This window comes from Triticum urartu, chromosome 4, assembly GCF_003073215.2.
Source record: "Triticum urartu cultivar G1812 chromosome 4, Tu2.1, whole genome shotgun sequence".
Lineage (NCBI taxonomy): Eukaryota > Viridiplantae > Streptophyta > Magnoliopsida > Poales > Poaceae > Triticum > Triticum urartu.
Window position 1 is genome coordinate 57,031,566 of NC_053025.1, and position 13,363 is coordinate 57,044,928.

At 45.5% G+C, this 13,363-nt stretch overlaps 1 protein-coding gene across 1 annotated transcript; it reads left to right on the forward strand.

Moving 5' to 3' along the window:
• Positions 1 to 2,366: 2,366 nt before the first annotated feature.
• LOC125553529 (4-coumarate--CoA ligase-like 7) lies at positions 2,367 to 5,761 on the forward strand. Its single transcript, XM_048717299.1, has 5 exons — positions 2,367 to 3,465; positions 4,630 to 4,816; positions 4,917 to 5,062; positions 5,178 to 5,245; positions 5,373 to 5,761. Exons 1-5 carry the CDS (start codon positions 2,434 to 2,436, stop codon positions 5,584 to 5,586), a joined length of 1,647 nt encoding a protein of 548 aa, XP_048573256.1. The 5' UTR covers positions 2,367 to 2,433; the 3' UTR covers positions 5,587 to 5,761.
• The last annotated feature ends 7,602 nt before the right edge of the window (positions 5,762 to 13,363 follow it).

Consider the following 13,363-nt stretch of genomic DNA (forward strand, 5'->3'; position numbering starts at 1 on the left):
GTGAATCAGTAAATGCAAGTGAACTTCACGTTGGTAGACACCTAATGGGTAGTATACACCCAGTGGACGGAAAACCTCCACCAACCCAGGTCATAGTGCACACAATGACCGGGACATCGGAATACCCAACTCAATCGCATTGGGAAATCGCGAGCAGTCACTATGGGTAACGATATTTCCATCAACTATATATTGATATATAGATTCTGGAGAAACATATAACCGGAAGTCTACAATTGTCGACATACATTTATCAACTAGATTGAAAAACCCTTTCAAGTGATTCAGATCCAAAGACCATGGCCATGGCAAAGTGTGAACAACCTCGGACTGAACTCAAGCAAAGGGTATAATCTAGATAGAAATGATCTTGCTCAATAATGGGAAGGTATTCATAAGCAATACCTTCACCAGTTTTCTTCTGAAAACAGAATTGAGAACAACGAGGTGGTGAAACAAAGAGCAAGTATTGTAGCACAAGGGTTCACGCAGATACCCAACTATTCTCCAGAGGTGGAATCTTACTCCGATAACTTATATCATTGGCAGTACAAAATCATCTATCTCTGCAGTTGATAGATGTAGTCATTACATATCCATGTGGATCACTAGATTCAGACATATATGATTGATTCCTGATGAAACCTCAATTCTGAATCGAAATACAAAATGCAACATACATTGTGTAAAACTAGTAAGTCACCATACAACTTATTGTGGTCGGTACATATGGTACAACCGACGTAGTGAGTTCCTTATACAAAAGGATTACTCCTGCAAAGATGATTATCCATGTTTGTATGTCTGCAATGACGACACATGTAATCATCTAATGACGGAGTTTAAATGAAGGATTTGGGTAAACCAAAACACCACTCGTTACTACAACTTGAGAACCTTCATTCATACATTATGATATACTATGTTCTCTATATCCAAAATATATTGGAGAAATTCATTGTGGACAAATATTATCCATCCATAACTCTCATGGTAGTTCATTCTCTAGACGTAGAGAAAGACCTATTTAGACAAAGAGATGATGGAAATAAGATATTGGGACTCAACGTTCCATATGCCATTGGATCGACCAAACACAATTGGTTGGTACTCAAGAATATCTTTCGATATCTCCAAGGCATGAAACATCTTGTCCTGGTTTTTTCAGTTTTGGAGAAATCTGAACACCAATATCATTGGATACATCGATCAGATCACCACTATGTCAGATCATAGACAAATTTAGTGTTCCTACTAGGTGTGGTAGCCTTTTCATGAAGAGTCTTCAAAACAGACCTCATGGCTACATTCACCAACCATTATCTCAACGATAATGTTTCTTGTGTTGCCCAGATGCGAACAGGTTACATAATAAGCAATATCACTATATTGCATATCTTGCAAGTCATATCATGCGACTGATTTGTTCAGCGGGTCTCTACCAACTTCTATGTTTTGGTATGTGACGACTTCGAATTTTGCAAGAATCAAGGGGAGTATCTTCCTGAATTGTTCCTGTTTAATGCACCATATTATACTCTTTTTTTCCTTCATGAGTTTACTTTACAGGTTCTCATAAAGGTTTTTAATGAGGTAATATCAACATGAGATCATGTGTCATACTTTCTGTTTTCCCCACCGGGGTTTTTGGGAAAGTATATATGACATATTTATTGTCCTCTAAACTCTATGAGTTTTCTCGTATTGAGTTAAAAGAGACAATGACCACTATATGTTGTACCATTTTCTCCTTATTTTCCCACTGGATTTGAAGGAGTTTTAGCAACATATCAAACACCTATCTTCTCATATTTTCCCCACAGGGTTTTTGGAGAAGCTTTTTCAAGATGATGATACTTACACTAACAAGAATGGATTAGGGAGAGTGTTAGGATTTAATTAATTCTATTAATCCCTGCTTTTCCTAATCGAGATGGTTGTCTCGTGTCCCTTCGGACGCACCCTTTCGGAGGCTATATATATGTGTAATCCCATCATCAATGAGAACAACGATTCACTTTTACTTTTCTGTCTTCCTCTCTCTCGTTTCTTTTCAAAAATTCCGTAAGTTCGATTCCGGGCGGGGATTGTTTTTCTAGTTACATTAATGCTAACCTAAATATGGTGCCACGTCAGCACATTATACGTATGCAGATTGGATTAGCACCTATTTGTATGCTGGTCCCAAGTTCGGAACCAGTATATATATTTCAAGTTTAACCACTAAATTGAACATTGATGGCAGATTTAAGCACCATTAGTGATATTACTCCTACCTCAATATACGCGCTTGATTACGACTACTCAGCAATCCGTGAAACGACCCACATTTACTGCTGCAGGCTTCCTTAATCCTTATCAACTGCGACAGCCTCCCTCACCACCTCACTGCCTCCCAACTCCTCGCCTCACTGCCGAGTTTCCCAGTCGAAGATGTCCAACGCCCACGGCGGAGCCATGGACGCCCGCAGCGGCTACTGCGCAACGACCAAGTCATTCCGCAGCCTCCGCCCGCCGCTGCCGCTGCCGCCGGCGGACGCCCCGCTCACATTCCCGTCCTTCGCGCTGTCGCTGCTGCCGTCCCCTCTCCCTGCCCACCCCGCGCTCCTCGACGCCGCCACCGGCGAGGCCGTCTCCTACCCGGCCTTCCTGTCCCAGGTGCGCGCGCTCGCGGCCGCCCTGCGCTCGCGCGCGCTCCCGCTCCCGCTCGGCCACGGCGACGTCGCCTTCGTCCTCGCCCCCTCGCGCCTCGACGTGCCCGTGCTCTACCTCGCGCTCCTCGCCGTCGGCGTCGCCGTGTCCCCGGCCAACCCGGCCCTCACCGCCGGCGAGCTGTCCCGCCTCGTCTCCCTGTCCGGCGCGTCCGTCGCCTTCGCGGTCTCCTCCACCGCCGCCAAGCTCCCCGCCGGCCTCCCCACCGTCCTCCTCGACTCCCCGTGCTTCCGCTCCCTCTTGCGCCACAACGAGGACCGAGGGGAGAACGAGTCGGCGCCCCCGCTCGACGCCGGCGCGGTGCACCAGTCCGCGACAGCGGCCATCCAGTACTCCTCCGGCACGTCGGGGCGGGTGAAGGCGGTGGCGCTGTCGCACCGGAGCCTCATAGCGATGGCGGCGGGGCTGCACGCCCAGCACGTGAGGTCGAGGAAGGGCGTCGAGAGGAATCTGATGAGCGCTCCCATGTTCCACTCCATGGGCTTCTCGTCCGTGCTGAACGGGCTGGCGCAGGGGCGGACGATGGTTGTGATGACGGACGCGGCCGCGCGGGCAGGACTGAGGGGGATGCTGGAGGCGGCGGAGCGGTGGGAGGTCACGGAGATAACGGCGGCGCCTCCCATGGTGCTGGCGATGACCAGAGACAGGTACCGGCTGAAGAGCCTGGTGCGGGTGGTCTGCGGCGGAGCCCCTCTGCCGACGCCGGTGGCGGAGCAGTTCCGTCGGCGCTTCCCTCACGTGGATCTACGCACGGTTAGTGTTTCCACGTCTATACCTCGTTTTGCTTTATTTTTCCTACTGAATAACGTACGTATTATTTGCCCTCGCCCTCGCCTAAAAACATACGTAAAAAGCGTATGGCAAATGGGACCCACAGACGCATTATAACGAATAGAATAACCAACTACAGTAGTACCGTAGTAACAAAAGCAGGTATGGTAGTGCGCTTTGAAGAAAGTCACAGATCGTGTTAAACTGGATCCTAAGGAATCACTTTTTGATGAGTGTTGGTGAAGATAATATTATTATCTTTTAGAAAAGGATCACTGGGTAGTGGGCACCCAATTTCGCTGAATGAAATTGACAACACCAGTGAAAACGATATAAGTACCACCCAGTTTGCTCAAAGAGTGGTGTGCTCTGTATTAATATGTGAGAAATTGGATTTAAGGAAAAGGTGAGGAGCCAAAGGGAACCAAAATGATGTGTCGGGTCTGGGAGAAATCTTCATAAGGGCTAATTCGGAAGGACACATCCTTGGAAAAAATAAAATCAAAAGGACACTGCGTCAAACTGTCGAGCAAATGCACCTTAAGCGAGCGAGGTAAGAACTTTCTGGCAGGTTATACCCGTTTTCTTCTTCTTTCTACCGGGGTTTTTTGTTTTTGTATTTTTTTCATAATTTCATAAAACAATTTATATTTATATTTTTTAAAATGTTCACAATTTCATAAATTTTCCAAAATTATCAAAAAAGTTCAAATTTTAAAAAATGATTTAAAAAATTGTTCGCATTTTAAAATTTATGATTTTTTTAATGTTCACTATCTTAAAAAATGTTCAGAGTTTCAGAAAAATGTTCCCCAAAAGGTCAGAAAATTTTAAAAAGTTCAATTTTTCAAAAAAAATCTTCACGTTTTTCCAAAAAATGTTTGTGTTTAAAATATATTCTCAAATTTAAAAATGTTTGATACAGTATCCGTTTTGCTATAATAGCCCGCTAGATCCCGATTCGCTATAGTTCGTGCAATGGGTCGGTGCACCAGGACGCCCTGTCTTGCAACCCTCCTATTTGACGCAATCAAAATAACGACTGTAATTTGCAGCCATAGGATCTTCTCACCGTGTCAAATTTGTGCAAGTCTAGGAAATTTTTCAGTACAATTTCTAAAATCTTGTGGCTTAAATGTGCTTCAGGGTTATGGCTCAACAGAGGCTGGGGCAGTATCCTTGATGGTCGACCGGGACGAGTGCTCCCACCTAGGCTCCGCTGGCCGCATCAACCACAACGTCGAGGCGAAGATCGTCGACATCGTCACCGGCGAGCCCTTGTCCGTCGGGCAGAAAGGGGAGCTGTGTTTGAGAAGTCCTTCCACCATGACAGGTGAAGCCACGAGCATCATCCTGCAATGCACATTGTCCTCAGTGCGCGCAGATTGTTGTGACGCTGCGCTGAGATTACTTACGGTTTTTGTGCATGTCAGGCTATGTAGGCGACGACGAGGCGAACGCGGCCGCTTTCGATTCGGAAGGCTGGCTGAAGACCGGCGACCTTTGCTACATTGATGAGGATGGGTTTCTGTTCGTCGTGGATAGGCTCAAGGAGCTCATCAAGTACAAGGCCTATCAGGTCTGGTCTGCTCTTATCAGCTCCTGAACCATGTGTTATTATTGTCATATACTTCTAGCAAGTTAGCCTGATTTGCATGATTGATGCTTATAGCTGAATAAACTGAATACTGCAGGTCGCGCCTGTAGAGCTGGAGCTTATCCTTCAGTCGTTGCCAGAAATTGTTGATGCTGCAGTTATGCCGTAAGTCCGATGAATGATCGTCACAGCTTACCGCATTCTGAATTTTACAATGGAACATGGCAGCTTACAAACTGAATGTACGGCGCCACATGCTCCGGCAGTATTGACGGTTCCAGTGAATTTGCAGATATCCTCACGAAGAGGCGGGAGAGATACCCATGGCGCTCGTGGTGAGGCAACCCGGGAGCAAGATCACTGAGACACAAGTCATGGAGCATGTGGCGAAGCAGGTGGCGCCGTACAAGAAGGTCCGCAAGGTGCTCTTCATCGACTCCATACCCAGATCGCCGGCCGGGAAGATCTTGAGGAGGCAGCTGTCGAGCCATCTGTCCAGAATGTGATCAAGCTTGTGAGACCATCTGTGAGATCCTCGTCCGTATTCGTTGCAATGGGCAAAAAGAAGACTTATAATATCGACAGCAACTATGGTGTGGACTGTGGAGTGCTCAATGTTAATGTTCAAACCTTGTTGTGCCCTCTTGGAACATGTCGCCGAAGCATTTTATTTTTCTTCCGCCAGTCACTTGTCAATTCTCATACCTAAAGAATATATCATACGTTTGATGGGTGCCTAAAGTGCCCTGCCAAAATTTTGACAGCCGTATTTTGGTCCTTGCATTGGTTGCTAGTAAAAATTCTGGTTGCCTACGCGAAGTTTGTCGGCGTTGTTGCGTGTCTGCCGGGGAAGGTGGCACCGAGGATCTGTTGACTTGCGTTGTTGTTGTTGTTGACATGGATTTTGACCGAGATAAATAAATGTATAAAATATAAATTCAAAACAGCAAAAATAAAGTGTTCGATAATGAAGAGAGTTAATTTAAAGAAATCAATCAACAACTCAATCAACCAAGACATCGACGACTGGCAGCTCCAACTTTGTTGATGTACATTGCAAGAGAAAGTTGCAAGCCTCGCAACGACCTAGTCCATCGCGATCTCCGGAGAGCACTGTCCGCTGAAACCGCCCTCATGGAATCATCGTTGTCGCGGGGGCCCCGCCGCGCGCAGCTCCGACTTCTCTGTCGTAGCGAGAAACAAACATAGGCACACCCATTGACACACTGGACCGTCGGGACCAGGAGGATTACCTGCGACCAACTCTGCATGTCCACCTTAGGGAAAGCGCGAAGGGGAACTAGTCTTCAAGATGACGACCATAAGGGAACAGCGACCCAAGAACAACGACATCAGCCGACCCTGCTATAGCAGCGCAAAAGGCTTTCACCCAAAGACAAACCTCGAAGACGGACAAGGCCGGAGAGTACCATGACGACCCTGCGGGAAGGAGGAACAACACCCACGGGCGCCGCGCCGTCGGCGTCGGCCATCAAAATATCACGGCATATTAACAAAATGCATAGACAATATAATTGGTGACTAAAGAAAATTTAGCATCAATTAAATCTTTAGCTAGCACAAGCATGCATTATGTGCTAATGCATGCAGGCTAGGCAACATACATGCATGAACGAGTATGTGGTGTGGCCCTCACAACCAATCATTAATCTCTTGGAACAAATCAACACAGTCCCTTCATATGAAAAAGCTGCTCTGATTAAACAATGGGTAAGAAGCCCATGCAAATGTTGTCCTACACAGAGGGGCCCATAGATAGACAACCATTAATCACTAAAATAGCTAAGGGGCCGGCCGAGCCCAGCTGTGTTCCACGCCTAAAAAAAGCTCTCAAAATATCTGCATGCATACGGACTAGCATATCCACGAAAAGAAGTGAGAATCGTTCGCTGGCGTAACTAGCCATGCGCCCACGTTCTGCCACGATCTGCACGATGGCGACGTGGCCAAATACAAAGCGCAGCGCCCATGGGAAGGGAGAGGCAGCATGCGCGCCCCTTGCTCCTCTATAAATACCAGGATGCCTGTCTGCTCTAGGGTCGGCCCCTTAGATCGTTCCTTTCATCTGCTAAAAATTACACACACATATAGTAGCATAGGAGGAGAGAAGGAGACAGGCGTCCTGCGAGTAGGAGGTTTGAAAGGTGAGATTCAATGGCTCTCCTCTAGCCCCTGGTTTGGCCATTGTGGTACAAGCCAGGGAGCTTTCTTCTCCTTCTTCTTCTAAATTTCTAGCCCTTGATTCGGCCATCATGGTACAAATTAAGAAGCATGTTTTATCTTCCTAAAATTCTTGCCTATGGTTCGGCCGCTATGGTACAAACCAAAATGCATGATTAATCTACATAAAAATTTGTCCTCGGTTCGGCCATCGCGGTACAAACCAAAGAGCATGCTTCCTCCCTCCCCAAAACTCTAGTCCTTGGTTCGGCCATCATGGTTCAAATCAAGGAGCATATTTCATCTCCCAGAAAATTCTTTCCCTTAGTCCGGCCATTGCGGTACAGACTAAGGTGCATGGTTTAATCTATCTCAAAATTTTGCCTTTGATTTGGCCATTTGGGTACAGTCTAAAGAGCATGTTGCATTCATCCCAAAATTTTTCCTTGGTTCGGCCATCGCGGTACAAACCAAGGAGCATGTTATATCTAGCCCAAACTTTTGCCTTCGGCTCGGCCATCGAGGTACGAGTCAAGGAGCATGTATGGTTCTTGTAAGGACGGTTCCTTTAAATGTTGCGTGCGCTTCGTCCTATTGATCTTCGTCTTGGTTCGGTCCCTTTAGCGATACAAGCCAAGATGAACGCCTCATTCCTTGGTTTGGTCCCAATACATGGATCCGAATCAAGAGAGTGTCATAGGTGCGAAAACCTCATAAAATTGACTTAATTTGGTGATCATAAAAAATGGATATGACTAAGTTGGAATGAAATTACAGACGCACTAAACTGAACTCACGATAATCTCTTGTTTGGTTGTGCTACGGGCATTATGTGTCATGCTAGTTGCAATACAAATAAGAGCATGAAAATATGTTCCCTCACTTGGTTACGCTGCACGTGGGCATTATCTTAATGCCACGCAGTGTTAGTAGTAATACGAGCAGGGCAAGACTTAATTAAAAATGTGTTCACGATACACACCTAGAAACCAAATCATGCAAGATGAATTATAAAACATGTTGCATAAAAAATCAATCTTACTTGGTTGCGCTACACGTGGGCATTATCATAATGCTACACGGTGTTAGTAGTAATACAAGAAAGAGAAAACTAAACAGAATATTCAGGCCACATATTTGGTCCAAAGTCAAATAAAATATGGCATGAAATGCTCCAATGCTATAAGAGCCTAAACTATTAGCATCGTCATAAATGGCTATCATAAACTCACTTTACTTGGGTTATGCTACACACTAGCGCCAATGAAATGACGCTATGTGGAGTTAGTGCTAATACCATGTGAGGTACAAACATTAACAAAAATGATAGATGTCATACGACTCATGCAACACCATAATTGCTCCACAAACCTTTGCCTGGTTACGCTGCATGCGGGCATTATCTTAGTGCCACACCGTGTTAGTAGTAATACAGGTAAAGCAGAACTCAATAAAAAATAAGTTCACTCCACATCCACATATGCATACAAAATTCATGCAAAATACATGATAAGACATATTCCATGTAGCCCACATAGGCTTTAAACAAATAAAAAATATCATAAACAAACTCCATTCGGGTCAAGCTATACGTGTGTCATATCATTGCACCGCGTGGTTAGTTTTGATACCGTGTGAAGTCAAAGTCAACAAAATATGGCACATATCATATGCACTATAAAAAGCATTAAAATTGTGTCAGAAAGCTTCAGTCCATTACGCTACACACGGGCACCATATATATCAGTGTCGCGCGGTGATAGTAGTAATGTGATGATGCAAAACTTATTAAAATTGGCATGTCACATGTATCGATGCCACCAAAACCAAAGATGTCGTATAAAATTCCCAAAGAAAAATATGTACATATCCTATATGCCAAACGTAGGATAAAACTAAGCCTAGTCAAAACCAACCTTCATTCTGCACCATCATATAAATGAGGTTGACCACAATTAAACATGTTAGGAAAATATATACTCCAACATATCAAACATGAAATTATGGAGAAGTACTTGCATGAAAGCAAACTTCAAGTACCCAAGCAGGAGTGCATTGACGATCGCGAGGAGGAATTTTCTTGTAGCATATTGTAATAGGAATGTGTTGCAATCTTATGTAATAGATATGTTGGAATTCTTAATCAGGGGTTTTCTCTTCGGAGATGTAATTAACAGAATTTTTATGTAAATGTAAGAGTTCTGGAAATAAAGTACCTGCAATGTTTGATCATATTTTTATTGTATGCATCTACATATTTAAATTATTAACTCTGTATCAATGACGTGGACGCGTGTCTCACGCCCGCCATTTTCCCGTCATCAAATTCTGGCATGCCCGGTGGGACATATTTCTCCCCTCATCTTCGAATTCCAACATAGGATTGCAACATATGAATTTCCATAGTACATAAAACATAAAAAATTATGTATGCATATACAAAAAAATAGATGAAGAAAACTAATATATGGTTTTCTTTATTGTGAAGGTATGGAGGGACAGGTCCAGCAATTCGTCACTCTCCGCTTTGGCGACCTCTGGCTAGATGTGCTTATTGGTCTGCTTGTGGTTGCAGTTAGCAAGAGTTTGGAAATGACAGCTGCATCCCCAACTAAGCCAGAAGAAAAGGAAGTCTCTTCTGCACTGAAGGAAGGGTTTACTCCTATTCTCACAAAGTCAGCAAAGAGAAGGATGCGTGCAGCTGCAAGAGCATCTAAGAATCAGCATGTACGCGAAGCTTCTTCATGTACTTCAGTTCCTCCTGGTTTCACAAAGATGTCACCCACCAAGGTCATGAGACATGAGGTACCAGCAAATGTTGTTCGCATGACACCCGAAGAGTGGCCCGTTCTCGCAAAACGGACATGATCACTAAAGGTGGCATCGCCAAGACAATCTGCTTCAACTACATCGACCAAAGTTGCAGTGCCCCTTACACCTTCAAAACTTAGGTGGGCGCACACGAAGGGTCAGGAGAAAGCTCCCATAAGCTTATCCCAAGCAACGTAGGGGCAACACAAAGGGCTTGCTCCACGGACAAAGGAAAGGGTGTAATGGCCGAGGACACTGAGTCTTCCTCACATGAAGGATCGGCTCGTCCAAGAAACCAACTGCGTGTTGATGCACCTGAATTTATCCCCACCATGGGCTATAATCCCATTGGACCATACCTAGTGGGAGAGCCAAGCAATAGACGCTCGCTCCAGTGGCAGGGGGTGTTTGTCACTTCGGATGACCTCCAAGCTGGTCATATGGATCCAACTGCTACAATATCAGATCCTTTGTCCTCCTCGGTGCCAGCACCAAGACCATCATTTGAAGGCTCAGTTGATCCAACACGTCGTCGTCGTCGACGGCAGAGGGCTCACCGTGCATGGCTTGATTTCCCAGTGGCAACTGATGCAAACATGACCAATCAACAACGGAAGCAAGTGGCATATCCCATCAGAAATAGAGAAAGGAAGAGCAATGCGAGGATTCGCGGAGGGAGCCATGCTAGCTTCCATGCCGTCATGACACAGAATGTTTGCCAAGCTTTGAAGGAAATACTTCCAGGATGCTCTATCTCTGCTGATAATGTTGGTGGCGCCATCATGCGGCGTGTAGAAACTCTATCAAAGTGGCCAGAATATGAAGAATTTGTGAAGGCAAATCCACGACGACAAGAGTATGTGAAGCAGGCTGCTCATGCACGCAAAAAGCGGGCTGCCCTAAAACAAAGAGAGATGGCAGTACGAGTTGATTCAGGGTATAGCAGAATACAAGGAAGAGATTCTCCATCAACAAGCCACGTCAGTGGAGGAAATGGGGCAAAAGAAATGGCAAGTACAGAAAACAAGACTACCAGAACTCTCGCTCCATGGCCAACTCGTAAGAAGGTCTCAGGCAACTCATTTGAAGTATTCAACGCAATGCCAGTTGGTGTCAAAGGGGTGACAGACAATAGTAGCGAGACCTCCTCAGCATCAATACACTTCAAGAGGAAGAAGGCACGTAAGACTGTTGTAGAAGGTCCTCGCCGCACGACGCGGAGCCAGAAGGGTTCAGATCATGAAGAACTTGGGTCAAGCAATGGGGGGTCTCACAATCCCCTATCAGATAGCACTCCTTGCCCTTCTGAGAATGATACAGAACTTCACCATGGTGAAGAGCATACAGAACAAGTCCTAGCTGCGAATGAAACTCGTCCCATTGAGGAGCAATTAGCCAACCTTACGACAACACTTCAGCAAAAGGTAGACGAGCTAGCAGCCCTTTGAATTCATATGAGCAATAACCAGAGCAAAGGAAATGAAGGGGATGGTGGCGCAAGTGCTAGCAGCCAACATGGAGGAGCAGGGCTTAACCTTGAGGCGATCCAAAGAATGATCGCTGAAGGGGTAAAGTCGCAATTAATGCAAATTCAGTACTCGACGCGGCCAGGGTATGTTAAGCCATACCCACCTGATGTGGACCTAGTTCCTTTCCCAACAAATTATAGGCAGCCGCAGTTTAGTACGTTCAACGGGAGTGGATCTCCCCATGAGCACATAGCACACTTTCTTGCTACTTGTCAGGATACAGCTAACAACGGAGCACTTCTCCTTAGGTAGTTTGTACAGACATTGTCTGGGCCTGCCTTCACTTGGTACAGCAAGTTGCCTCCAAGCTCTATAAAAATGTGGGAACAAATGCAAAACTCATTCCTCGAGAGGTTTTATAGCACATAGAGGACGGTGGGCATAACTGAGTTGACCCAAACTGAACAAGGGTTCAATGAGAGGGCGGCTGATTTCATAAATAGACGGAGAAACCTAAGTCTTCATTGCCCACAGCCAATCACTGAGCCGGAAGCAGTGCGCATGTGCATGAACAATCTCCGCTCAGAAGTGGCTGTCCAGTTACAAGGAGTGAGGCCCCTCACGTTTGAAGAGTTAGCTTCAAAATCCACGGATATAGAAAATTTTATGCAGCTTGTCGCTCGTCGAACAAAAACATGTTCAACAAGCCTACAGACAAAGGTGGTCAGTGTGAAAAGTTGTCGATGAAACCCAAGTCTGCACAAGCCATGGAGACAACGATGGTAAAACCTCAGTCCCAGCCCAGAAGAGCACCTATAGGGAATCAAGGGCAGCAAGATGCACAGGTCAGTAGGAGGCCAACTCTCAGCGAGCGACAAAACAGGGAGTATTCTTTTCCTGTAGAAGAAATTGATGACCTTTTTAATGGTTTAAAGGAGTTGAGTCTTATAGAACTTCCCAAGCCTAAAAGGCCAGAAGAAGCTTCAAAATTTCATGACCCAACTTTTTGTCACTACCATCGCATTTTGGGCCATACACTCAAAGATTGCTTTGTTGTGAAGAATATCATACAGAAAATGATCGATGAGGGGACCATTGATACTGATCTCCTCAAAAGCTTAAAGAAAGGAAAGAAGATGGCTACAACAAATTTTGCCACTCTTCAAGATAGCTCGGTGAGTTGCGCATCTTCAAATATGAGGCCAACTTATGATGATATGATTTTTACATCAGGATATGAATTTACCCCAATTATCTCTTCAGGCTTCCTCCCGTACCTCGGCCATAGGACCACGTCCCAGGGTCAGCGTAAAAGAGAGGCTCACGTTCCCTGCAGCCGTGATGGATGGCCCAGTGTACCAGCTTCTCAAGAACCCCAAGACTGGAGGGAACAGCGGCCAAAACGCCGTGTACTACCCCAAGTGATGGAAGATGTCGCTCCTCTGCGCTTTGTACCAAAGAAATACCAGCATCTGGCGAAGCGCATGAAGGTTCCGCCTGGTGAAGAATTCAACGTTCTCACTATAGGTGTGTTTGAGGATGATAGCGAGTCCCTTCACTTCCCCGAAGAAGATGCACCAGAAGTGGATCAGGTCCACCTTAGATCAGGTCGCCAGTTAGCTGACCCACATCCTCCACCTAGAAAGGAGCCTAGGAACAAAGATGTAATTGAGAATGAGACAATTGACCCGCCTTCTAAGGTGTCGGTCAAGTATGATGTAATCTCTCATTTGAAGAAAATATCAGCTATGCTTTCTGTGTATGATGCTTTGTCTCTTTCCTCGGATTTACGCAAGGCACTAGTTACAACATTGTCATTTCC